Source organism: Nelusetta ayraudi, unplaced genomic scaffold (assembly GCF_046127955.1).
Source record: "Nelusetta ayraudi isolate G7.1 ecotype Tasmania unplaced genomic scaffold, CSIRO-AGI_Nayr_v1 ptg000060l, whole genome shotgun sequence".
Taxonomy (NCBI): domain Eukaryota; kingdom Metazoa; phylum Chordata; class Actinopteri; order Tetraodontiformes; family Monacanthidae; genus Nelusetta; species Nelusetta ayraudi.
The window spans coordinates 546276-572586 of NW_027466110.1; the positions used below are offsets into that span (position 1 = coordinate 546276).

Below are 26311 nucleotides of genomic sequence, written 5' to 3' on the forward strand. Positions count from 1 at the left end.
CACTTGGCCCAGAAGGAATCGCTCCTCTGTGCCCCTACTGTGAAATAAAGATAGACTTGGCCTTAATCAAAATCTTTATTTATGCCGCATTCAATCCAAACCTTGACATTTACAGCAGCGTGCCATGGGGCAGGAAACCCTGTAGAAGGTATGATGTGCGTTATTTGGGTGCGCAACATCACCGATGCTGCCATTACTGCCAACAATCCAAGAAGCACAAGAGAGGAACTTCACTTTTCAAACATGCCGAAGGTTTTATTTGCTCCCTGCCTTTATGACATTCATGTTCAATAAATATTGCATTATTTAACACCAAGTATTCTCCTGAGGAATGGAATTAAATTTGAGATATATAATTAAGATGTCCACGTATTCAGTGCAACACAACACACTATTCCTGCAGCCCCCTCCCCGTCCCCCCACTCTTCCAAAGAACAGCTAAGCCCCAAATGATTTTATGGACAATGGATGGACTTGAAGTCACTGTTGAACACGCTCCCCTACAAATGCATGATTTAATATTGTTTAAGGAACACTGGAAAAGCGGACATCTCAGTAAATAGCTAAACCTTTTGACAAAAAATACTTTTTGAAGTGCATAGTTTCTGTGGTGAAGGTAGAGAGAAACGCACCGCAGACTTAGAATTAAAAACACAAAACCGGCCCTAATTATCCGACCTTTTGTCCCAAGTGTCTGCCGACGTGCTGTTCGCTGGGCATTTCACACGGACTTCACTTGGTCAGACAATGAACCTGTGTAAAAACAATGAGTGTCCTTGTATACTGGAAGATGACAAATGATGAAAATGTCTGCAAGTTTTTGACAATCAACTGTGAAAGTTTTCCCCCCGATGTAGTCCAGGAATGAGGTATGCAGTTGAAGAATGGTGTCTGGATGGAGTGAAAACAGATCATGTGAGACGGAGGATTGGAGGAGGAGGGGGGAAAGAGGGAGGGTAGGAGGCCACTGGGACGAGACATTCGGAAGTTGTAAGTTTTAAGGCTCCGTCAGGCCCTCTGTCTTTTCACATAGTGACTTGTAGAGTTCCGGGCTCAGGCAGTACGCCGACAAGACCTGCTTGAACTCCTCCAGGGGGCAGTAGACTCCGCTACAGCCTGGTATAAGTTGATCCTAGACACAGATACACAAAAAGTTAAGCTGGAAAAAAAGAGAGGGAAAAAAATTCCTCCAGTCGGAGACTCGCTGTGGTCGCACCTGGCCCAGGTACGACACTTTGACGCAGGCCTCTTTGGTCTGACGGTGCTGGTGCAGCTCCAGAGTGATGTCGGCAGCGTACGGTGGCCACTCCATGTCGAATACCCCCAGAGCCATCAGGCAGGGGATCAGCGTTGTGTCGTGGGAAGAGTACAAAAATAGCTTCCTGTTTTTGTGGATGTGGGGAGCGGGGATGCGAAAGATCGATTAATTCATTAATCGTTAGCTGATTGATGAACGATTAATTGATAAGCGCCGATTAACTTGTTGAATTTCCTGCCACTACACTGTTAAAAGGATATTAACTACCTGTGTGAAAAAGTTCAATTAATCGCAACTAATTTAATTAAATTGAATCAATTAAATTCTTAATCGATAATCTATTAATTTTTAACATCCTTAGTTAAAGGGAGTTAAAACAGTCTTCTTGGACATGACATCATATTTGTGCAAGGTGTGCGTATGTGCAACCTGTCTGCGGTGCCGCTGAGTTTCTCATCGATGTTCTTCAACATGGCGTGCAGGAGGGGTCCCACACACAGCTGGAGCGACATACTAGAGATAAACCAACGGAAACACAGCAAAGCAGTCAGTGATGGTCTGTCCTAACTGGAACGTTTGGGGGAGGGGGTGGGGGGCGGACGGCAAACTCTACCTCTTGTCCGGTGTGTACAGGAGGCAGATTGTCTCCACGGCTCTCTGCTTCACTTTGCTCTTCCAGGTGTCCAGCTCTGGGGGGCACGGCAGCCCGTGAGCCTGCAGCCAACACACACGGCCCTCGGTGAACTTCCAAATTCAGCCCGGCTGTAAGTTTTGCAATCTCGTTTCTTTAAAAGCGTCCCTCAAATTGAACACGTTCAAAATTTCCACGTCTGCGATTACAAAGATTAAATCTCGGTGGCGGCGGCGAACAGCGAGACGTCACCTCCCGGGCGACCAGGTCGTCCCTGATGAGGATGAAGTCGATGCGGTGTTCGGCAGCGATGCCCAGCTCGCTCTGGATGCTCTTCAGGTCCTCGGCGATGTCCGGCAACGAGTGCGACTCTCTCAGGCGGTGGCTGCGCGAGAAAACACGCCGTCACTTGACATTCGGCGAGGTTTCCACGTTTGACATGTGCAAAGCGGGAGTGGGTCTGTACGTCCAGAACTCCCCCCCCCCCCCTACGTACCCGCCGACGATTCTGAGCAGCTCGCATCCGTGGTAGTTGGGGTAGAGGATTTCAGCTTCGGCCTCTGCTGTTAATATCGGCACCATGTCTTCAAGCGGAGAGAGATAGTCGATTAATTGTTAACATCCCGAGTTGAGATTAAATCCGGATTGATCTCGACTGCGGGTTTTCTACTCTACCGTTCTGTTTCTGCTGGAAGAGCCCCGCCAACAGGCACCTGGCAGATTCGATGGTCCTGACAATGTTGGTGGAGCGCACGCTGTGAACAGTATAAAGGGTTGTAAAAGGCCGGCAGTACTGGTATCAGCCGATTGAGGAGCGTGGTGGACTTTGTACCCGTGGACTTACTAGACCTCCGACAGGCTGAAGGCGGGGCTGAGGAAGTGGCTCTCCTCCACGTACCTACTCCTCAGCCTCTTGCCCAGCTCGTACAGCTGCTGCATGCCCAGCGTGGTCAGCTGACCGGGGAACGTGCCGCCCTGCAATGAGCGGAAGCGGCTTTCACTCAAAGCAAAGAAGAGCAAAAATAGAAGGCAGAAGAGGTCCAGATTGTGGGACTTGGTTTGCTTCACTTAGCCTTCATTTAGTCTGCACTCAACAGTGGAAGCGAATTAATGAACCTGCGTTAATGTCGTCGGCTTTGTGATTAAAAACCTTGAGCCCTCGGGTGGAAACACTAATGACGCACAGTTATTGCACCTCATCCTTCCAAATAAACAGTTGATAGAGTGTTCAAACACAGGGTCAATGCATTACAGAATATGCGTGAGGCAGTCATTTCCCAGATATTGAATATCGATTGTTAAGTGTGTAATATTTGGATTTTTTTTTATTTTTATTGAAACAGCGAGATCAAGTCGTCACAACTTAGATTGCAGCGAACACCCGCTCACCCTCCCTCTCCCGGGCTTGCCAGTGAACTACAGTGGCCTGTGCACACAAACCGGGATACATTTCTTTGTCTTTTGTTTATTTGAGGATGCGAGCGTTATCCCTAAATACAAAACATGCTGTCAGGGGGACTGGATTGTCCACACCGGGCTTCAGTAGAAATATGGTGGCGCAATATTGCAACTAACTGGGAGCAAAGACCCTTGCCCCGTGTATACTCTTATTAATAAATACCTGTTTTATGGGTAAGGAAACCAAATGACTTTTATTGTTGTGTGGATATACACTTTTATTAATATTTTTTATACATTAATCATTTACCCATATAAAACTTGTAAATCAGGCCAAATATTACGCACTGCACCTTGAAGTTATCAGTGAAGACAATTTCCAATTGTTTTGCACGTTTGCATCCAGCACCATGAAACACACCTACTCACGGTCAGAGTGTTTTTGCGATAGCTGTCCTCCACTGGAGCCGGGGGCTTGGGCCCGCCCTCAAGATCCGTTACAACATAGTTGATGTGGGTGTGCGCCGGAGGTTCCAGGAGGTTCGGTACCCACTGGGCCTTTTGGCAAGACAAACAGGTTCAGGTTTGGTGTTTACGGCGCACAGACGGTTCAATCAGAAAGAAAAGGCCGTACTTCCATCACGTCAGGTATGGACTTGAGGGGCGTGCGAGCGCCGTGGCGGAACAGGACTTGGACCAGCTTGAGTTCGTAGTCGGAGGCGGTGTCCGAGTCCGCGGTCTGCTTTTTTGACCACAGCAGCGTGCCGAAAGCCATGCCCAAGACGCCCGCTGTCCTACAGAGTTTCCTCATGGCTGCGCTGTGAAGGAAAGAGGGCCGACCATTACTCCACAAAACTCTGAGGCGCAAGATTCATATCGAGAAGATCTTCCATCACAGTGACAGCAGAAGTAATTGGCATTGCTTGAGGCGGGTCGGCCTGCCCAGCTGTCAATGCATTACAACAGAGCGGGAGCGGCGGCTGCATCCTTTGGAGGAAGCAGTTTGTTCTTAGCATGATTTCAAATAAACATTCCGAGAAGTGACATTCTTGATTATACTTTCAAACAAACATTGAGAGACGTTTGACACTCTCATCCTTCTTGGCTGATCTGATTAACCCTTACAAACGCATATTGTGACTTTTTTTTTTTGCACTTCTGTTTGTTTGTGTTTGAGTTTCTGCCTAGTAACTCAGCTGCAAACTTGCGTGAGGGAGGGGCTCCACCTTCACGGCATTGGACCAACCAAGCTCCAGTTACACATGTGATGCGAATCCCGTGTAATCAACTTTCGGCGGCGCAAACCGCTCACAACAAAGTGCTCACGTCCTCTCAAACCAAGCCCACACACAGACAAAACAGACCTGCGAGGAGGTAAGTAACCTGGCAACATGCTGAAACTATCAAGGTCAGTGGGGAAATGTTCCTGCAAAACATCCTCAGATCAGGGCCAAACAACCCAATGTAATCTGTGAAGATTGATGATTCCATTGTCAAATAAGTTAACACATATCAGGATATACATCTCTCCCATGCATAAAATGTGCATTTATAGTGATGAAAGCTGGAAAAACAAAAGCAGAATTTAGCCATGGGAAGTTTAAAATCCGAACGTCTTCAAAACCAATATTGAAGTTTGACAGAACGAGTCAAAGAAAGGCTGCTGCCAGAGGCAAGGGTGCGAACTTAAACATACTTTCACCTGATCATATTAAACAAATTCAATGATGTCTGCCACTCGGTTCTTCTGCACTGGCTGTGACGCGCTGCGTATTTGTATTGAATTCCACTGCAGGAACGGCAGGTGTCCGTCTCACCTTGAAGGCGACAGACAGCGGAAGCCGCTCCCCGTCTTCAACCCGAGGGTTTATTGACCTTTTTATAGAGCATGATATTATGACACGTCAGTGTCCATTTCATCCACAAGCCAACCAATTAAACAATGAATGACAATCGGCGGTTTCAATCGGTTAATCGGACTAAATTTAATCACCGACAACAAAACCTCGGTATAAACTCGAAATGCCTCCATTATTGTCGAACTTACCGGTCTTCGAGAGATAACCTGAGACTAACGGTCACTATTAGGGCAGTCTGATGATGATGATGATGATGGTGGTGGTGGTGGTGGTGGTGGTGGCCGACGTCAGGATGACATTGTCGCAGCAGCGTTTTAAACAACGTCCCCAGACAGTGAGATGCTGGAGACTATTTTTTGCGACTGTTATTACCATCTAACCGTTGCCGTGAGAAAACCGAAACACGACGAAGCTGCTGCAGTCTACCTTGTTTTATATTTAAAACGGTGACTCACACCTTATTCTACTTTAATCTTTCCCCATAGCCCCCTTGTGAAAGAGGGCCCCAGTATAAAAGATAGGGATTGTAAGCTAAATACTTTTGTTCACTCGTTTCGACGCAGACTCCGTGCAAAAAGAGGAACGTTTGGGGGGAAACGATGCTTGGCACACAGCTAGCGAGAACTCTTTCAAAACTAGCTGGTTGCACAACACACCGGCGATAAGGTGAAGTTCAACCTCTGTCAACAGTCAGCCAAAGCGTCAAAAAACCAGGTATTAACACACGGGTAGAATGGCACTCCTAACCGGAATAAAGTACTCACGTTCTTCGGACAATCCCGCTCTTAATGAAAACGTCAAGGTTGAAGGATAAAACCACTGGAAGGCTCGGATGGATGCGGTTTACACGGTGGACGGACTGTGAATTCGGAAAGTTCAGACAAGCATCCACACAGGCGGAAGTGATGCCGGCCGGGAACTGTAGAGCGGCAGCCGGTAGTCTGCGATAAACACAGATGTGAGAGACACTACGATAAAACTACATTTCCCAGCATCAACCAGCGCGTTTACCACCTTGTTCTTCGACGTGTTGTTTTACAGTGAAAACTGTGTGCGCTGCAGCCCCCTGCAGGAAGCATTTGTACCTGCATTTCACAGAGCACCAATTTCTCGTTCACGACGAGGAAACTTCTCGAACTTCAAAAAGTAAGTCACACCCCCTCTTGTATTTTTATTTTCAAGTTGTCTATTCTTAAAATGTTCGTATGGTTGAAGAAAATCTTCTGTTATTCTTCGGACATGTGCAAGTTGCTTTTTCAAAGCGAAATAATCATTCGCACACGTTTTATTTTTACATTCTAAAAATACATTTTATGCAGCAAACCAGATATAAACGGACTTTATTTTTAAATCAGGCAACTTAAAGATTTGGGGTGAAGATGTGCTCTGTGTATCATGGTGGTACGGCTGATGACGAACTGAGGGTAAGATGATGATGATGATGATGATGATGTACAGGCAACAGAACAAATGGCATCTAGAGCAGCTTCCAGCTCAGTAACAGCTTGTGTCAGACTGAGTGGGATATTTTTTCTTGGCGCTGCGCTTCCTGGCAGAGAAGGAGAGACAGTCTTTGTTTGTGTAAACACTGTACATCTTCTCCAGTCTGGTGTCTCTTTATTTGGTGAAATACACAAATAGTGATGCGATATGAAAAAAAAAATATGAAGGGAAAAAAAACCCTCTTCATCTATATATTGTTAATTACACATTATTTATGAAATATTTGAATGTGTTTACGTGTTAATGTTGCATTATTAAATTTAAATCATAATAATTAAACTATAAGGATTTGGTTATGGTGGCTGTAAGGTTGAAATACGTGTTTGTTTAAGCACATGTACATGTCATTTCTTTATTAAAAGAAGTGCATGGATTTAAAGAGAATAACCACTGACTGAAGACGCACAAAAAGGATGTGCAGTTGCTTTTTTATTTATTATTGAAATTCACTGCGTGTAGATTGGCATAATGAACCAGGCAATGCATGATGGCACATAGGGATACATTTATAATGTTGGATTAAGTTTGAGAAGAATTCAGTGTTTCTTTCAAAACTGCTGTCACACAAATTTGTCGAGTAATTTGCATAGAACTAAATCAATAAAAAGTTTGAAACATAATAAAATCACGATTTAAAAATCGAACTCACCAACTGTCATTAAATAGGAATAAATTCACTCTGTACACACTAGCTCCAATAGAAACTGAGAAAAATAAGTGCAATGTTGCCACCTAGTGGCGTAATGTCCTCATAACAACATCAAGCAGGATCTTTTCGTTCCTTTCCCCCCTGAATCCCTCTCAGAGAAAAAACGGAAACATTTGACATTCTCTCATCATGGCTTCACCCAAAAGGCTCAAGTTAGAATACACATTAATTCACGCTACTTTCTACACGATAAAGTGAGTCCACAGAATATGTTTTGTGGCCTTACAGGTTCAGTGCAATCACATCTGCAGTGCTTAGTTTGGCTTTTGGACAAATGGCGATAGAAAACAGATTTCACCCCTCTTTTAAAGGCACTTTCTGCAAATATTTTGCATAGAAACACTGCCTGGAAGCACAGTTTATTGCACAGCTTTTGCCCAACAAGCCGCTTCATTTTTGCAGTGAGAAGTGTAAGAATGAAAACTGTGCTGTTTATTTATTTATTGTTTTGTTTTGTTGAAGTCGCGGCCCCATCGTCGTCAATCACTTAAACGTTTTAGTTGCGCGTCACATTTATTCAACACAAGGCCGAGCACGTGTCTCTTCATCCCTCTCGGGTTCTTGCTCGCTAAAACATAAAATGTGCAATAGTTGCCCCGTTACCCCGTTATGTCTTTTCAAATTTCAATGTTCTTTTTTTTTTTTTTGCAGTTTGGTTGTCAGCGTTTTCACAAACGCCTACAGGACCCAGTTTCTGTCTCTTTCCCAAAGTCAAATCTTCTGGTTCAGTCCTGCGGTCTTGTTCTCTCGTGCCCTCAGCACAGAAGCAAAGCTCCTTCCTCCGACTCCTCCCCCTCCTTCTTCTTCTTCGTGCCTGCCCACCCAAACTGATCTCCCCTCCGCCGACTCTATACCGCCAAGTCGTCCTGGCGCGGCCGGTTGCTGCCCCCGCTGGTCTTGCTCAGGCGGCGCTTGTCCCTCATGTAGTTGGCATGCGGTGGCGGCGGCAGGCAGCCGCCGGGCAGCTCGCTGGCCACCTGGCCGTACCTCATCCGCAGGAAGTCGTCGTCGTCTTCGCGGCCGTCGCAGCCGTGGTGCCGCTCGGTGGCCAGGTTGGCGGAGTTCTGCTGCAGCGCCATCCGGTGGTTGAAGGGGTGCGACGCCATGGAGGCCATGGTCGCCATGGGGTTCATGGGGTTCATGGGCGCCGCCAGACACTGGCTGAAGTCCGGCGGGGGCGTGCAGGACACGGAAGGTCGGTGCGGCCCGCTGGGCTCCACCAGGGCGGCGACGGAGGACGAGGTGGGGGGCGCGACCGCCGCCCCGGCACCCCTGGCCCTCCGTCGCAGCATGCACCTCCTGGCGCTCTTCCAGCCCAGGTGGTAGAGCTCCAGCACGGAGAGCAGCAGCGACACGCCGGCCACGGCCAGCATGAAGACGATGAAGACGTTCTTCTCGGTGGGCCGCGACATGTAGCAGTTGACGGGGTTGGGGCAGGGCCAGGCCTTGCACAGGTAGAGCGCCTTGAGGAAGACGCCGTAGATGAGGTACTGCACCACGACGAAGGTCACCTCCATGGCCGTGCGGATCATGATGCTCAGCACGTAGGTCTGTAGCAGCGCCCCCCGCAGGCGCACGCGCCTGGCGCCCTCGGCCGACGGCACCAGCTCGGTGTCCTTCTGCTGGAGGTACTCCTTCTCCTTCTCCTTCTCCTCCTGCTCCTCATCCTCGTCCTCCTCCCTGCCGTCGGTGCTGCCGCCCGCCGCCTCGCGCTCCTCCTGCTCGCGCCGCCGCCGCCGCTGCTTCTCCTCCTGCCGCACCGTGTGCATGGCGTGGCCCATGTAGATGAGCGACGGCGTGGACACGAAGACGATCTGCAGCACCCAGTAGCGGATGTGGGCGATGGGGAAGGCGCTGTCGTAGCAGACGTTGGTGCAGCCGGGCTGCTGCGTGTCGCACAGGAAGTCGCTCTGCTCGTCGCCCCAGGACGACTCGGCGGCCGTGCCCAGCACCAGGATGCGGAAGATGAAGAGCACGGTGAGCCACACCTTCCCCACCGAGGTGGAGTGCTCCTGGACCTCCTCCAGGAAGTTCCCCAAGAGGCTCCAGTCGCCCATCGCGGCTCACCTGGGGCGGAGGCTGACGGGAAGTGTCGGAAGCGCCGAAGACGACGGTGAGGGACAAGTAGAAGAAGTTTGGCGAAGAGCTGGACGGGGGAGAAAGAGGAGACAGACGAGAAACATCATCAGACGGCTGCGCTTCTCTCTTTGTCCTCCTGCAGATGGACTGATGGAGAACGATGACATGACCTGGGCTTTGTATGTGGCTTCACATGCGTAAAAATAGCCTCTCTGTCAGTGGATGGCTTGAGGACTCGACACTGGCATGAGAACGACCATTTTTTTTCCCGTGTGAGAGAGAGAGGGAGGAGGGGTTGGCAAGAGGGGGGTTAGAAGGACATACTGACACGGGCTGGCAGGCCTTGGGAATCATGCAAAAGTAAATAGTAAAGTTTGTTTTTGTTTTTAAGGAAAAACGACCCGGCGCTTTTGATGGTGCGCGTTTACATTTCTGCCACGCGGTCTCTTCAAATTGCGTGTGACGGACTGGACGGAATGTCGCTGCGGGGCGGTCGCAGCCAGCAGACTTTGTCCTTTTCACAACGTGACCTGGACTGAGCCGCGCGTTCTCCCCCACCACCACACATCTCCCCACCCACCCATCTCGCCCGTGGACCAGCAGACTCCACCCATTGCCTCAGAGCAGCAACTCTCATGCTCATTGTCCTGCGTGTTTCACATGCATAAAAAAAAGGACTCGTATCGCACTTATTTCTTCGATTTCTCTCTGTGTTTACTGGAGAGAATGAAATTTAATTTCAGTCTTTTTTTTCCTTGTGGGTTTAATCAGACAGAGGGAAAATGGCAGACCTCCAGGAAACTGCATATTTAGCCCTCTGTTTACAACCTGCTTTGCAAAGTCTTTTGCTTCTTGCTAAAACTGCTGCCTTGTTGGATCGTCTGCATGTTTGGAAGGGAGACCGAAAAAACACGGCAGCCTCAGATGGTGCAACCGGCCCCTGGCTGGGGGTGTCGGCGCCCTTTGTGACATCATAAAAGAAATCCTGTGGCAATGCCCTTTCTGAAAAGAGCGGTCAAAGAATGTATTTTTTTTTTCTATAGACACGTTTGATACACACATCACTGTGTAAAGTGAATTTTGCACAATATTACAAAAACAAAAAAAAAAGATATATCAAAACGTGCACTCGTGCTGCAGGACCAGTCTGGTGTCTCGAGCATCGGTGGGAGTTTGGTCAGCACCCAAACATGGCAGCTTCGGGCTGGCAGGTCTCCGCTGAGAATGACCCTATAAGGCTGCTCACAGGACGGCTTTAAAGCTGCAATAAATGACCCTCCGTCGCCTCGGAGGAGTTGAGAGGAGCAGTGAAAGCGGCGCCAAGGGCCGACCTCTGACATTCATATGCGCCACGTACGGCAGCTTTTACGGCGCAATTAGAGACGGGAGATTGATGCCTTCCGAAAGTAACAGCTTGACATCGTTCCTCCAATACGTCACGCGTCCCCAAAGTCACTGCCCTACTTGGCAACGCTGCTGGGAGCATGTGCACGCCGCTGAAGTCACGTTCTAAGGCAGACTGTTGTTTTTAGCAGCATGCCGGGGGGGGGGGGGAGTATAATACAGTTACTAAAAAGCGAAAGCCGGTTGAGCTGATCTTACCCTTATCTCCATCCAAGTTTGATCGGCAAACTGATATTTCCATGAAGGTGTGTTTCCGCCATGCAAAAGGGACCGGCAGTGGCTGCCTGACACACTTTTATGTGTGTTTAACAGCAAAGGTCTGAGTGACCGTGGCCATCAGTACCTCCGCCTCACTCTCCCCTCTCCTAATGCGCCTCAGTGAGGTCTGTGCGTGTATATATATGGGAATAATTGAGATCACAGCCTTTTTTTTCCTTCTCTCTTTTTTCTCAATCTGTTAAACAAGAGGTGGGACCTCATGAAATCAGACCGGGGAGGAAGCGTTCAGCCCCCTGAGTCACTGCCGCTGGTTGTCGTCACCGACGATCGGCGACCACTTCAACAACGACTTTGTGGAGCAGGTCCACAACCAGTTGATGACCTGGCTTCCCTCAGACGGAGCTGATGAACTTTACTGGAAGTTGATCGCAACTAAGCAGCCACTGAGCTGGAAGACGGAGGAGGAACAATGGCAGGAGGTGAACAGCGCGGCGGCAAACCCTGGTGTTTCACTGTTTTGTGGAAGGTACAACAACAACAGAGTCATTTGAAAACTAAATAAGCCGTTTGTTGAAGATCTTGATCATTAGCTATAAGAGGCTGCTCCAATTAATGAAATACCACATGCCACATGACTGCATATCGACCTCAGGCAACCTGTCTTCTTCTGCCTATATTTCTTGTTTTGTATGATGACGGTTAAGTATACGTGAACTGTTTTTCATGAGCAGCAAGTCAAGAGAGGAAAAAGGAAAAAGAGCCAAAGATCTCTCTTTTCACATATTTTTTTAATGAATGTATGTATGTTTAAAAAGACACATCTTCCAATTAAGTCAAATTCTGTCTAATAATGAAAAACTGTATTAGTGTAATAAATGTCTGTTTTGGGGAAAAAGAGCTTGAAAAACTAATTCTGCCAAGATGCAGATATTCCAAAAGGTGGTGGAAGTGGAAGCTTTTCCGTCACGCTGGGAGCAGACAAAGCAAACTCGGGATCAGCTGGCGAGTTGTTTGGGGTCCTTCCCTCGACGGCCACTTCCTGTTCTCGGGGGAAGCAATCTCAAACAATATGATTTCCGAAGGACAAACAGAATGCGGCGCAGAGGTCCGCTGGGCCAGGAGGCCAGCGCTGGGAAATGGGAAGTGCGTTTGGTTCTCATTTAGTCATCTGGTTAAGTGACAGACCAGGTAGAACCTTGGTTCAGCGTGGGCTGCACAAAGCAGGATGGGAAAGAGCTGCTTCACCTCTGACATTTAATGCTTTTCGCAAAGCAGGTGCGTGTTGCTTAAAAGGAAACATAGCACCTCAGTTCATAAGCTTTCTCCCACTTTCAACCGAACTGGATCCGTGAAACTGTTCAGTCGGAGGTGCGCTGACATACATTCGGGTCTGAACTTCAGCCAGGCAGCTTTAGAAGGAAGCGGCGTCTACTGAACAACGTCAGCACCGAGCCATGGCTTCTGTTGCTGTTGCCGTTGCTGTGACTTTCTGCAGAGCAACAAGACTAAATGCTGCGTGTTTGCTCTGACCTACAACACAAAAATAAATCCTACGGGCCGCTGGAAGCAAGCAGACTCTGTGCTGCCTTAGAGGGCAGTGACAGGAGAAACACTCCAGGCTGTTGCAAGGAAAACTTCACATCATCACACCATATTTTTGCACTGACACAATCTACTAAAATAACGCTTGTTGCATGTAAACAGCCTACAACTCTTGAAACCAGAAAGACTTAAAGGTCTGGTGTGAACCGTTTGGGAGCATCTAGTGGACAGAAAGCGTACTGCACACAGAAGAACAGCCCTATGTTCATTATGTGCAGCGCCATGCAAAGAAGCATGTCGACATGTTATGACAAACTGCAATCAGACTGCAGGTGACATGAGTGCCAATTTGCAAACTAGTGCTAGTGAGGCTGGGGTTGTGTGTCTTCCATGCATCAGGCTCACAGTTGACTTAAACGTCTTTGCAGTGATCAGCACTTGTGTGTGTGTGTGTGTGTGTGTGTGTCTGTGGCTATGACCATGTGTGGAACCACCCTGGAAAAACTTCCTTTCTTTTCCTCCTCTGTCGATTCACTCCAACTTTACTTGTTGTATTTGTTTCAAATATCACCAAAGTGTAGTTGAAGAAGTTGTTGAAGGTACGTTGAGGCGTGAGTTTCGTTTATTTGTTCATTTATTTATTTTCTATTTTTGCGCTCAACAAATGGGCCAGAGTTTAACTTTTGAAGTGATCTACTGCAACGGAAGGGAGTAGATAAAATTTTTAGCGTACAAGAAAAAAAAAAAGAAAGGCGGAAACGAAGGAGCCGCACTATTTCATTATATTTTATTTCAATCCTATTTTATAGCGTAAATACATCCAGCGCCTGCGGTCCATTAAACCATTCGGGAAAAGTAAACGAGGACACCGAAACGTCAGCGAGCGAAGATGAACTCCTGGCTACTCCTCGAAACCAAACAAGAATCCTTTATCAGTAGCCGTATTATGACAACTTGGTGAGCTTTCAAAGATCCAGTCGCGGTGGGAGGACATGAGAGGGAAGAAGAAGAAAAGCCCCACCAAACAACAATGCGTTTGACTCGGGGACTGTTCTATTTACACCCCGGGTGAGGGCCGCCGGGTCACATGACATCGGTGACACTCTGGGGGTGGGGGGGTCAGTATGCGGCGCAGCAGCTGTTTAGCTGCACGTCTGCGTGCCGATCGGCCTTCGCAGCCGGGGATGAGAGTGTTTAAGTTTAGCAGCGAGGAGGAGGAGGACGGCTTTGACCCGCAGCGTGGACGGGGATGCGAGATGAGGCGGGAGGTTGAGAGGTGGTGGCGCTCGCTCGTCCGCTCTCTCTCTCTCTCTCTCTCGCTCGCCCGCTGGTGTGAGTCACCTGTTGCCACCGCCGGCTGGCCGTGTGTCCGTCATGGCAATCGGGAGCTCGGAGGAACTGCCTGCTACCTTACATGGCTGCCTGGCTCCCCGTGTGCCAGCCGCAGAGCCACAGCCCCGCTGTGATCTATTGTTTGGCTGCGTGAGGCTCGGAGCAAACAGCTGCAACGTGCGTGTGTGTGTGTGTGTGTGTGTGTGTGTGCGCGTGTGCGCGCTTCCAAACCAACATCGCGCTGATGCAAACTCATTATTTAACTGTCAGTGCCTGCAAGTGATCCTCCAATCTGCCTTGGCATTTATGCCGCGTTTTAATTTTTAAAGGGACAGTTCGCCCCAAATTTGAACCTCCACCCGAACATGAGCACACTTCTCTGGTGACATTTTCCAATCTGCGCAACCACTTTTGGTACCTGACTGGAGTACCAAAGGAGGCCGAGTCCCTCCAGCCCAAAAAAGGCTTCTATTGTGCGCCAAAGAAACGAAAGAATGGCGATGTAGATAAGAAAATGTTGCCGCGGCCTCCGTCAAAAATTTGGATGAGGAGAGAATGGGCGTAGATTTTGTGTAAAATGTCCCTTTAAATCATATCAACAGTTTCAGTCAAATGCCAGTAGGATAACTTAAGACATGCGCAAGTTTGAAACGACGACTTGGGCCTGACACCACTGACCCTCCAGTTGTTAGTCAACTCTTACACATTTAAAAATATCAAAGCTGTTGTTTTTTTTGTCACTGCTGCTAATCAAAATTAAAGTAGTAAATAAGAATCTCATCACATCATAAGTTAGATTGAGCTAATGATAAGTTGTATTATAAGACATTATATTAGTTTAACTTTGTAATTGTATATTTAGATTTTATTTATGTTTTTTTAAAGTACTCTATTTACTTTTCAGTAAAAAACCTCCCTTAAAAAACATGAATTTTAAATGTCAGACTTAAAATCCTGAATTTTTTTTTTGCGTGTTCCTGCCTGCGAGCCTCCGCCTCACCGTGCCCCTCTGATCCGCCTCAAATGATCTTCTATTTTTATTTGTCTTGTGGCAGTTTTTTCCCCCCATTAGACTTTCCCTATCAGCAAGAAGCTTGTTTATTGTCTCCACTTTCTCCAGGTCTGTAGAAGCCCTGTTTTCAATCGCGGCTCGCAGCTTCAACCTCTTCCACCCCCGCGGCGGCATTAAATCAACGCTTTTTGAACAGCGACGCCCCCGAGGCAGCGCTAAGACACGAGAAAAGAAAAGAATCTACAATACCCCCTTCTTCTCCTCTATCTGACGATGTGCACACGACGCCGGTGGCGCCGCTTCTCGAGACCTCCGGCGGTGCACTTTGTTTGAACACGCGCGTCTCTGCTGAGAGTTATGAGCGGCGGGCGGGCGGGACGGCGGGAGGCGGAGGAGGCAGAAAGGAGAGGAATCGAGGGAAGACGGGCCGGGTGAGCGCTGAGCCTCTGACACACTGCGGGGCCTCGGCCCGGCCGTCTCCCAAACAACAGCCCTCGCTTCCTTTTCGGAGCCTGGTCTCCGCCGCTGAGCGAGCGGCAGGATGCTCGTCTCAACTGCCCCGAGTCAGAGCTTTGAAAAACTTACCTGCTTCTCTCACAGGGCTGTCGACCCTGCTGGCTCAACGGCAGGGTGAGTCCTCCTCCTTATGGCCTGGTGGGCAACCGTCAGGGAAGAAAGTAGAAAAAATATCTGATATCTTCAGTGCAGCGTTGGGACGTCCATCTTCTTCTGATCCACAGTGACGGAGGACGTGGGACTTCTGAGCTCCTCGCCGTCCCGAACTGTTGGTGTACATGGAGGTGGGGGGGTGGGATGGGGGGAGGGTGGGGGCAAGGGGAGAGAAGTAGGGGCATCATGAGAGGGTGGCCCTCCCTTCTGTCTCTCCTCCTCCATCTCCTCCCTCTCTCACACACACACACACGCACACACACTCGCCACTTTCTTCATACATCCCCGCTGCTCTTTTTCTTTCTTCCCCTCGTTTCGCTTCCCTCCCGTGTTTGACGGCAAGGGAAGTGGAATTGTTTGCAGGGATCAATGTAAATTCCGCTTCCGGACAGTTTTCCAGGCTTGCTTCATGGCGGATGGATGTTTTAACTAGTTGGACATTGTATTTTCAGAGCCCTGTGATCCCTGAAAGAAAGTGTATCCAAACTCCAAGCCGTGGATGTGTAATCCCCTCAAGTCACTTCTTCATGGGAAGAATAAAGCTTTTAGAGATGGTGATTTTGTTGAACTGAGAAGTTTACAAAAAGAAATTAAGAGAGAAGTACGGGCTGGTAAAATGAAGTATAAGAGAACAATTGAGGCTAAACAGTCTGGGCTCTGCCTGGGATGTTATGAAAAGCATCACAGGGTTGATAGTAGAATTGTGATCAGCAACTGGCTCAGAGCCTGGATGAGTTTTATGTCAGATTTGACGTACATGACTTCAGTGCTGCGACTTGAGGCGCCTCGGCCAAAACCAGCTCTCTGATAGAAAACATTTTTTTAAGTGTTCCACCCATCCAGTGATAAATGAGCGGAAAATCCTTCTGTGGCTCTGGATGGCAGAGGTTACCGAACGTAATAAAAACAAGTGAGGGCAAAAGGCTCGAGGTGTAATGGTGTAATATCAGCTGTTCCATCGGCGCTTGGTTTGCCCGTCTCTCTTGCGGCAGCTCTGGAGCTCCTCGCTGAACTTTAGGCCGCAAAATAAAAGTCATAATCTCAAAAAATACATAAATCAAAGCTTCCTCCTCTTTACTGCCTTCCTCTTTCTCTGCCATATTGGGTGCAGGATTCAGCCAGTGAGCTCACCGCTCGGCAGCCTGCCTGCAGATAAATGCTGCATTGTATAATGGAGCCTTTTGCTTTCGAGCCTTCACAGGCTTTCAGATGGCTGCGATTTTGTAATGGCGGTGCTCACCGTCGGACCGCTTTAATAATAGCTGTGCCTCTGATGCATCAAAGGACAGCTGGTCTTTTTTTTTAAGTTTTTGCTCCCTCTGTTTTTAGAAGGAGAAGCCAGGCGAGATCCTGGCTCATCCTCCAGGAAGCTTCTGCAAACCTTCAAAATCACCCCGCTATTGTCCTTTCAGCGCGGTATCAGTTCTTTTTGTTGTTTTGGCGAGAAAAGTGGGGTGTGCCCCATGAATGAGCGTATGAGTGCAGTCATGCGTGAGCAGTGAGAAGCTTTGATGATGTGTCGCAGGACCACAGGTCTGTGGCTGGTGAAGGAAAAGATGCGCTCATGATGCTCCTCATGGCTGTGTTCCAAAACAAGTCCATCAGGTGTTCCAGGGCACGGCGTGATTGGCCCGTGTTTAAAAGCCTCCTTTACAGAGTGTTCAGTCTGACCTTTTCACTCAAACCGATGCTTTGTTGGATCTTCCGTGTGCGAGGATGCTGACGGTAAAGATTGTTTTGACGATGGTGTTGTCACAAACTTGGTGGTGCTCTTTGTGACATCACAATGGGTCAAAAACCAATCCTTTCTTTTTATTTTTGTATTGTGATGTATGGGGATAAATGCTTTTTGGGCCAAATGGAATTTGTTTGACTGCAGTTCCTCAAGTGGCCACTGGAAAGATTGCTACACAGCCATATTGACAGTCCTGCATCCAATTATAGCTATTAATCGCTATAAATATAGCTTTTTATTTTTGTGTTTTAGCACATCCATGGGGAACTCTAGAGAAAACACCATGTGAATGATGCGTCATAAATAGCATTTCTTAGAAGAAAAAAAAATAGGCCGTATTAAATAGAACGTACATTGGCTTCTAAAAGACTTATTTTGCCCTGCAGGAATTAGAATCTTCAGCACGTGTGAGTTGCTGTGTCGAACAGAACCACAGCCGAACAGAGTGTGCAGCGACTAATGCTGTAGCCGCGTTTATTTGTGACTTTGCCACTCACAGTAGTGTTCTTGCAGCGTGCTTGGCTAGGCTACGCCGGTTTCCATTCTCTGGAGGCACGTGTAAACACTGGCTAATGGCTAACTCTGCTAAACATCCACTCGTGGCCCATTAAACGTGACAAGTTATTTATTCAGATTTCCACCCGGTTGCGCATTAGGATGAGTGATATCTGTGTAACAAGACTGGGAGAAAGTGGAATTTACCCGCGTGTCTTTCATGTCACTGCACTGTTGATGTAACTGAGTGGGAGCTTTGCTTTATTAAAAAAAATAATAATAATAAAAAAAAAATATATATATATATATATGTATATATATATATATATATATGTATGTATATATGTATATATGTATGTATATATGTATATATGTATATATGTATGTATATATGTATATATGTGTCTATGTATGTATGTGTGTATATATATATATATATATATATATATATATATATATATATATATATATATATATATATATATATACATGCATACATATATATACATATATATATATGTGTATATATATGTGTATGTATATGTGTGTATATATATATATATATATATATATATATGTATGTATATATATATATATATATATATATGTATATATATGTATGTATATGTATATATATATATATATAAATCAAAGTGCTGCAAGCATTTAGTTGCATAATAGCGTTATGTATTGTTGGACAGTGTACACAGGGGGGTTTCCACGGTGAATAGTCCTTTTATGAATCAGTGTAAAATGTGAGTAGACGTCTATTCTGCTTGAGCTCAATCAGTGCACACTCCTAGCGCAGTTAGCAGTTTTGAGCGTAGCCCCCAGTGCCCACTAAAAATAAAATAAAATGAGACAAGCAGCATTTAACGGCCCTGTTTGATGTTGCTGAAATGTGCTCACATTAATGCCCAGTGGAGTTTTTTTTTTTCTTCAATAATCTCAACATTTAACAGCGGTTCAACGCAGAGAGTTGCTTCTCAAGCTGAATTGGTTATTTACAGCCACCGGCGGAAGAGATGTTTGAACTTGCGCTGGGACCGTGATCCCCACATCAATGCCTCTCTGGGCCACAGACCCGCTGCCACCCGTCACTCGCCCCGCCATTTCCCCTCACTGCCAATGTCACGGCCGGCAGATGCGACCCGAATAGATTCTCCCGCCCAACAACTGCACCTTTCACTCGAGAATAGAGGGAATACTGTTCCAATCAATAGCAGGGGAAAAGTCCCAAGTAATTGGGATCTCATGACAACTTTTGGACCCGTGTGCGACCCAGCAACCTTCTATCTCTTTCCCGCCACCGCACAACCATTTCATCTGCTTGTTTCTGATTCTCTTCTCCCTTTGAGATAAAATCAAAGTTTTTCCTCTTCCAGCCAGACAAGATCCCACTCAGCATTCGATTCGAATCGCAACCCGACGCCGGTGTAGCGTCCAAAATGTGTGCTGTGAGGAGATGAAGGCGAAGCGACTGCGTCTGTTTGTGCGTGCGTGCCCTCGTGTGTGCGCGTGCGTGTCTGAGCTCGAGCGGCTGATGGAAAAAGCCAACGCTGCCAAGATGCATTAGCGTAAACCCGCCCTGACCCGCCCACCAGCCTGACCCCGGAACGCGTTTCTGCTCCCGACACCAGACCAGCATCGTGCCCGGGCTGCGTGCAGTCCGAGGGGACGGACACGTGCTCGGGAAAACGGCCGTCACCTCCGGCCTCACGAACACCCTCCAACTCCGCAGCTGCTCAGAATTGAAAATAAATAAATAAGCAAAAAGCGGCGCTGGGGAGGAGGCACTCAAGTGTATTTGGCTGAAGCGAACGCGCGGCGACTGGTTTGGATCAGCCTGAAATGCGGCTGCCGGGGGTGACAGGTGTGACCCACAGCGCTGGCATGTTGCCACGGAAGTGCCTCCGAGCCATTTACCGTACTTTGCGTTTCGGCTGGTGACAAGTTGCTCGTCAGCATCCGAGACATTTTCATTTTCCATTCTCGACTCGTCGTCGCGGTCTGTTTTTATACGTTTGTTTGTCAGCAGGTTTTGATTCAGGATGTGGTTTCTGACCTGCAGCATTTTGGAAGAGCTGTTTCTTTTTCTATGTAAAAGCACACGGTGGTGCAGTGTTTGGCTCTGTGGCCTCGGCTGTGTGGGGTCTGCTTGTTCGCCGGCTTCCTCCCGCAGTCCAAAAACATGCACGCGGCTCCTGTCTATAATACTTCCATTGATGATGACAGGTTATTTTCTGCCTGTTTTATAAGTATTAGGGCCACAGTAAGAGAAAAAAAATGAACCGAACAATAAAGTCGTAAAAAACTGGTTCTAAAACTGTACCCTGACAGAATCAAACTTGCTAGTTCTAGTTACAGGGCAGAGAACTCAATGATCCTTCTTGCCGGAGAGACTCTTGCTGTTATTTCTTGTCTTTGGGTAAGCCTAAACCACAGCCATGCGACTGATCAAACTGCTGCATTTAAAGAAAACATGTGACCGCTTCCATTTATTTAACCCCCTGCATGAAATCCAACTCTCACTTTCTTTTTTGGCCCTAAATCTTAGTGCGTCGCAAACACAGTGTGTTAACATGATATATCATGCTTTTGGAAGGTTTCTGTTTGATGCCGTTTTAAAAAAGTAGTATTAAAGTGGAAGACAGAGGGAGGCTTTGGATGCACTGGTTCATCGGAGGAGAATTCCAAACAAGGCTTTATGGGCTCCCGGTGGAGAAGGCCAGGCAGGCAGGGCCGCACTGAAAGCTTTCCCACTGAAACCAGGTTAAAATTAAATGCGCAGCGCCGTCGACAGACCCGGGTGGAGCCGGCGGGGGCGGAGAACGGTGTTCTCAGATGTTTGCTCATTATGGGGTGACGAAGCTTTCCAGCCAACAGGTGAGGGGGGAAAGCGAGAAGCCGGCACGTCAGCCGGCCCGCTTCTCTCATTGTGTATTTTGGACGCGTGTCACTCAATACTCCGGAGCGGCTGCTATTCTTACCGGATGACCTCTGACCTCCGTGGCTCGAGTCAATGTGCCGCATTGGAGGCTTTGATTGACACGGTTTGTAGACGCATATGTAGGTCACACGCTCGTGATGTGTGTCAAGTTTGTTTGTTCATTAGCAGCCGTGTGTGTGTGTTGGGGGGGGGTGTCTGTGTGTGTGTGTGTGTGTGTGTGTGTGTGTGTGTGTGTGTGTGTGTGTGTGTGTGTGTGTGTGTGTGTGCGTGTGTGTGTGTGTGTGATGGAGGATAAGAACAGTTAGCGAAAATAAGTTAAGTAATTTAAATAAGTTATGATAAAATGCCTTAACATTTATTTTCTCTTGTATGTTTTCACTGTGCATATTATTTATTGTAGATATTTATTTTTCCTCTTGCACAAATTGCAAAGTTGCAATGAGTTGTTGTCCCAAGTTGAATGTCCCACATAATATATTTTTGTGCACTTACCTGTTTGCACTCACGAGAAATAATGACTGGACATCAACTTCTTCCTAGGCCACTTTTTTCTTTGCACCACCATCACTTCATGTGCAGAGTCCATGAGTCCACTGAGTGAGCAGTTATACTGCATTGTTGCATTCTTCCCAGTCTGAATGTGCTTTGGGGCAACTTCAAAAAAAAAAATCATCTTTTGTGCCCATAAGATTTTTGGGTGACAGAGTCCTTCTTCGGGATCAGACTGGATGATGACCTTTGATGTCAAACGTTGCAATGAACTACATTGCTCTGAGAAGCCAAGAGAGTCTGAGTGGAGCAGCTTCTACTCAGTAAAACGTATCAAAACACAACACAGCACACAACTTCTATGCAGTGAAATTTGGCACGGCAGGACTTGGCCCCCTCGAAGCAAAGTTTTATTTATTTGGTTTTACAGGTTTCCTTCCGTCCAGCGGTTTACAGGAAAAGGTGCACATGTCCTTGGGCTCAAATAATCAGACTAGGGACAAATATTTACACATTTAGTGCAGAAGTGGCTGGTGTTTTTCACCATGTAGTGCTGTCAGTGGTGAATTTGAATTTGAAGGAGAATAAAAATTTATGTGCAACAAAATTTTGCTTTTTTTTTATAGCTTTTTTTAAATTAATACTGAGCTTTGCAGCCTCGCAAAAAAAGGCCTCCTGCCACTGGTGGGAGACTTTTTCATCCGCACAGCCGTTGTTAATGCTACGTGCCTTGTGCACCGTGTGTGCCAGCGGCTCTGCATATATACAAGCCCAGATGTGACCAGACGGTGGCCGAAAAGCGTTCACTCAACGCCCTCATTCTGCTCAGTTTTGATATGATTACCGTACATTTTCTGCGAGCCAGGGTCAAACGGTGATAGTCTAACAAAATGTAAGCAAACAAAAGGCTCGGCGGACCCCGTCGGTTCCTCCTCCGCCCAACCGAGAACAAGGTTATCAAGATGTGGCGGGAGCCAGAGGAAGTCTTAAGGCCACCACCAGCACCTCCTCCCTCCTCCTCCTGCTCCTGCTGCTGCCGCTCAAGTGACTTCACAGCATCCCAATGTGTGTGTGTGTGTGTGTGTGTGTGTGTGTGTGTGTGTGTGTGTGTGTGTGTGTGTGTGTGTGTGTGGCGAGGTGGGTGAGCAGCCTAACAAATGCAGGAAGAGGGATATCTTGCAAGACCCCACCGACCAAGACGAGCACGTCGAGTGACTTGTGGGGTTTTTTTTTCTTTCATATTGTCCAGCTTTACGTGTTTCCATCCCGGGCGGTGATTGAAGACTGGGGCAGGCGCGGGTGTATGTTTACGCGCTCGCCATACGTGCGCGGAAACACGCGGCCACTGACAGGATGGCATCGTTCATCGCGTCCTGCAGACGAGCGCTGAGGCGCTCTGGCCTATAGGCGGATATTTTTACACCCAGCGAACTCCTTCCAAGAAAACAAACCTGTCTTAAAGCTCACCTGACGAGTTGATTAAAAATCACAAGTGGACGCCTTCCACTTTTTCCCCCTTCTGCCCCGTGTTTTATGACTTCCTGTTTGCCCCGATCATTGTGGAAGTGACTTTTTTGCCACATTCGAGGAAGCGACGCTCCGGTATAAATCACGTCGGCCGCCCGCTGAATGTGTGAGAAACTCTTGCGGGGTGTTTGCCAGTGGACGGCCGGCCGTGTGCGCCGGCACTCCTATCCGCAGATAACATTGTGTCGGGCGGCTGGCGGGCGGATGGGGAGACCTGGAGGCATGAAGTCATCCTGTGGCGGGACATGTGTTCCCCTGACAGAAGCACCGAGAGAGAGCGTTTCTGAAGCCTCCCGCCCCTCCGGCCAAGTCTTCAGCCACTCCGCTCCGTCTCACGCTGCCGTTCTCAGGGACCTGAGTCACCCCCTCGGTGAACTTCTATCAAATACCTTCCCTTTTATTTCCTCCTCCTTTTGTTTTGTGTCCTGAGGTGTTTAGGACGCTGACAGGTTCCCAGGGCCAGAGAATGAGAAGAGAATGTCGCTTCACAATGAAGTCCAGCCTGTAAACTTCAGCCCAGAAAGCTGTTCTCATGATTATCTTACATTGATTATACTTCTTTTTTTTTTTTTTTTTTTAAGTCTCAAACTATGTTGTTTGTTCTCAACTCAATTCATAGTAGCAAAAAAAATCTAAAGATTCTCTAAAGCAGTCGTGGGACTCTCTTTCAGCCCTAGAATTTCAGGCCTGAGCCCACTTTATTTCACAACCAGTTTTAATACATTAATATAATTACACTCTGCGTTAAAGTTTCCAATGGCACACTTTATGAATCATGTATTTTTCTAAAATATAAAGTAGCAAAAATAGTTGTTTCCTTACATTTTGACTTAAGTAGAAACTATTTCATTTTTGTCCACTTGCTAAAAAGGCATCTTATCTGTTGTGTCGTCAATTAATAACTCTCAAAGACGAAGAAAGATGACGACTTCAGCTTCTCCCTTCTAAAGGGGATGAATGACAAACCAAAATAGTGCTAGTTTTGACTTGACTTGATATGAAGATCTACTGTAGTGTTAGATGGCACTTTCTGTTATAATAACTTTATATTGCAATGCAGTGCATTCAGAAGTGAGTCAACCTCTTTGTCAGTTGACACATAGAGTATACAGGGAAAGGTTGTTGTTGTTGTTGTTGTTGTTGTTGCTGTTGCTCTCCTGACTTGAAAGCGCTTGTCATCACCTGACAGCCAGCAACTGCATGTTGAGAAAATAATTTTCAGCACCCCTTGGTGTGTTCTTTTTTTCTTCAAATGAATTCCACATTTCAGTCTAGATGTGCTTCTCTCCTCTTTGATTCCCTGTGGATTTCCTCCTGTCTTTGCTTTCATGTTCCGGCCTCAAGATCTTTTACTTTTCGCCTTGCTGTCAACGTTAACCATGTAAACTGATCTGCATGACTGTCCTCAAGAATCAATTCGCTTTTTGTGTTTTGTTTTTTTTTTCTCAATATTTGGGCTGGTCAGGGGTTTTTCCCCTGACAGCAAAGAGAGAACCTGTAACCGTGGGGCCTTGATGAAAAAGGCTGGAACAGCAGGGTGTTTTTTTTTTTTTTAAATTTTATTTACAAAGGACATCTTTGATGAAGGTTTCCAAAAACAAAGTCAACTATTCACATAAGCGCGGATAATACCCCAGTGTTGTACTCCACTCTTAGTTGAGTTGAAACAAGGGAGCTGTCACCCCTTTCATTTTGCAGTCTTAAAGTGACCTGAGCTCTAATGAATGACTGAATGAGGGCCGGCACGTGCCATCCGTCAGTGGATTCGAGGAAACTGCTTTGCAACGCCGGCGATTATGGGGAAACTTCCGGGAAGACGGCGAGCATTATGGAAGTGGAAATACAAAAGCTTGCATTGGACTCAGTTAGCAGCACTTCTCCTGTACTACCAGCCCGTCTCCTCTTCCTCCTCCTCCTTCACTGCTGTCTGTTAGCAGCCGCCCGACATCCACTGTCTCACATCCTCCATCCATCCAGTAAACCCCCCGCCCCCCCCATCCCCCCAACTCCACCCCACGCCCGACCCATTGTGTGGGCGTCGATTCTTCTCTCCCTCCCATGGTGCCCGGCGTAGTACAAAGAGGAAGCGGCCCTTCCACTTCCTCCTCCACTGGTGAGAACAATTTGCGTCTGGGCTCTCAGCCCCTGCCTCCTCCTCCCCCCCCCCCCTTCCACCCCCCATGGCCAGAAGACGTCGTAAGGCGCGGGCATTTGCTCTTTCCCACTGCTGCACAAGGACAAAATCCTAAAGGACGGTTGGTTCTTTGGTCCTTGGATAAACTGAGGACTCCATCAACTCAGTGACCCCGAGTGCAGGAGTAGGAGAGGGCAGGACATGGGAGGAAGGATAGAAGATGAGGAGGACTGCTGTTAGTAGAAGTCCGAACCCGGGTTTCTTCAACAGGGACGTCAATGAGACAAAATCCATGTGTAAAACACAGATTTCTAATACTAACAAATCTTCAAAAATAAAAGGATGTTTTTTTTCAAGGCAGAAACACTGGACCTCTTTGTCAGACATCTCACCACAGACAGGTGGCAGCAAAATTAAGGGAGCGCCAGTGTCCATCTGATGCAATACGCACCAAAAGAAGCAGGACTCACACGGAAGTGTAAGAACAGATGGTTGGAACTGTGAAATCATAGCAAGCTGTAGTTTCTGAAAAAGCCCTAAATTTGTAAAATGATCTGCTGTTCAAAGTCTCTTTTTAATGATAGATGTACAAAACATCAAAATAAATCTGGATTAAATGATATCTTGAGTTTCTTTTTTCATTCTAGTTCATCACTCTTCCTAATAGCCTCTTGGCACAAACTCGCTTCACCCTTCTAAAGTTTTCGTTGCATGAACACAAGCCTGATAAGATCATTAAATAAACTGAAAGTCACCAGATGGAAAAGCTCTCACTGAGTGTCCTTGGTGATCCGTAACTAGTGTTTGGTCCCTTTCCACAAACACAGAAGGCCGCTTTGGTTTATTGTAACAGGACGTGGCTTAAGCACAAGCGCAGGTAGTGAATCCAAACACTCCTCCACTCTCACCATTGCCTTCTTTTGTAATCTTAACGGCAAATCAATCCGAGCGTAACTCTCCGACACTGTGTCGTACAATAGGCGGCGAAAAATATTTACAGAGGCACAAACTTACATTTTTGCGAGGCGGCTCACTTGTCATAACCACATGCGCCGTCACTCTCGGCTCGCCCAATTTTATATATTTTTTTAATGTGGCAGTTCCTGTGCGCAGGAGGTCCGCTCCAAATACAACACGTCCCTGCTCCCCAACACAATAGTCGAACCCACGTCCAGCTGGGTGAGAGGCACTCGGCCCTCTGGAAACACAATGCTCGTCGTGGCTGTGAAGCAGATGTGACACACGTCGTCGGGCTCGTGAGCTCATACAGGTGTGTCTGCAATGTTGCCGTGTGTGTAATGATTAGTAATGTGTAGGTAGGGAAACAACTTGAGGCGCTTTCGTCGGACTAAGTGCATGAGATCAT

The 26311-nt window shown here is 47.3% G+C and overlaps 2 protein-coding genes across 3 annotated transcripts; both read right to left on the bottom strand.

Annotated features, from left to right (window-relative positions):
* Positions 1-61: 61 nt before the first annotated feature.
* acp6 (acid phosphatase 6, lysophosphatidic) lies at positions 62-6078 on the bottom strand. 2 transcript variants are annotated; one of them, XM_076040270.1, is made up of 11 exons: positions 5911-6078; positions 3922-4105; positions 3717-3845; positions 2734-2864; positions 2565-2644; positions 2386-2473; positions 2142-2274; positions 1872-1972; positions 1688-1771; positions 1217-1382; positions 62-1132 (listed from the first exon to the last, which is right to left on the bottom strand). In XM_076040270.1, exons 2-11 carry the CDS (start codon positions 4096-4098, stop codon positions 998-1000), a joined length of 1224 nt encoding a protein of 407 aa, XP_075896385.1. In that variant the 5' UTR covers positions 4099-4105; positions 5911-6078; the 3' UTR covers positions 62-997. The 2 variants fall into 2 exon arrangements, with proteins under 2 accessions (XP_075896385.1, XP_075896387.1); XM_076040272.1 differs by lacking the exon at positions 5911-6078 and adding an exon at positions 5335-5490.
* Positions 6079-7058: 980 nt separating this feature from the next.
* On the bottom strand, positions 7059-15746 carry LOC142897741 (gap junction alpha-5 protein-like). The gene is made up of 2 exons (XM_076040273.1): positions 15532-15746; positions 7059-9504 (listed from the first exon to the last, which is right to left on the bottom strand). The coding sequence occupies exon 2, from the start codon at positions 9413-9415 to the stop codon at positions 8207-8209; it is 1209 nt and encodes a 402-aa protein (XP_075896388.1). The 5' UTR covers positions 9416-9504; positions 15532-15746; the 3' UTR covers positions 7059-8206.
* Positions 15747-26311: the final 10565 nt, after the last annotated feature.

Excerpts from the sequence above, each read along its gene's own strand:
- acp6 (XM_076040270.1), bottom strand. The coding sequence starts at position 4,098 with ATGAGGAAACTCTGTAGGACAGCGGGCGTCTTGGGCATGGCTTTCGGC. Across the intron at positions 2,645-2,733 it reads TTCAGCCTGTCGGAGGTCTA|CGTGCGCTCCACCAACATTG; the intron begins GTAAGTCCACGG and ends TACTGTTCACAG. Across the intron at positions 1,383-1,687 it reads CTCAGCGGCACCGCAGACAG|GAAGCTATTTTTGTACTCTT; the intron begins GTTGCACATACG and ends CCACAAAAACAG.
- LOC142897741 (XM_076040273.1), bottom strand. The coding sequence starts at position 9,415 with ATGGGCGACTGGAGCCTCTTGGGGAACTTCCTGGAGGAGGTCCAGGAG.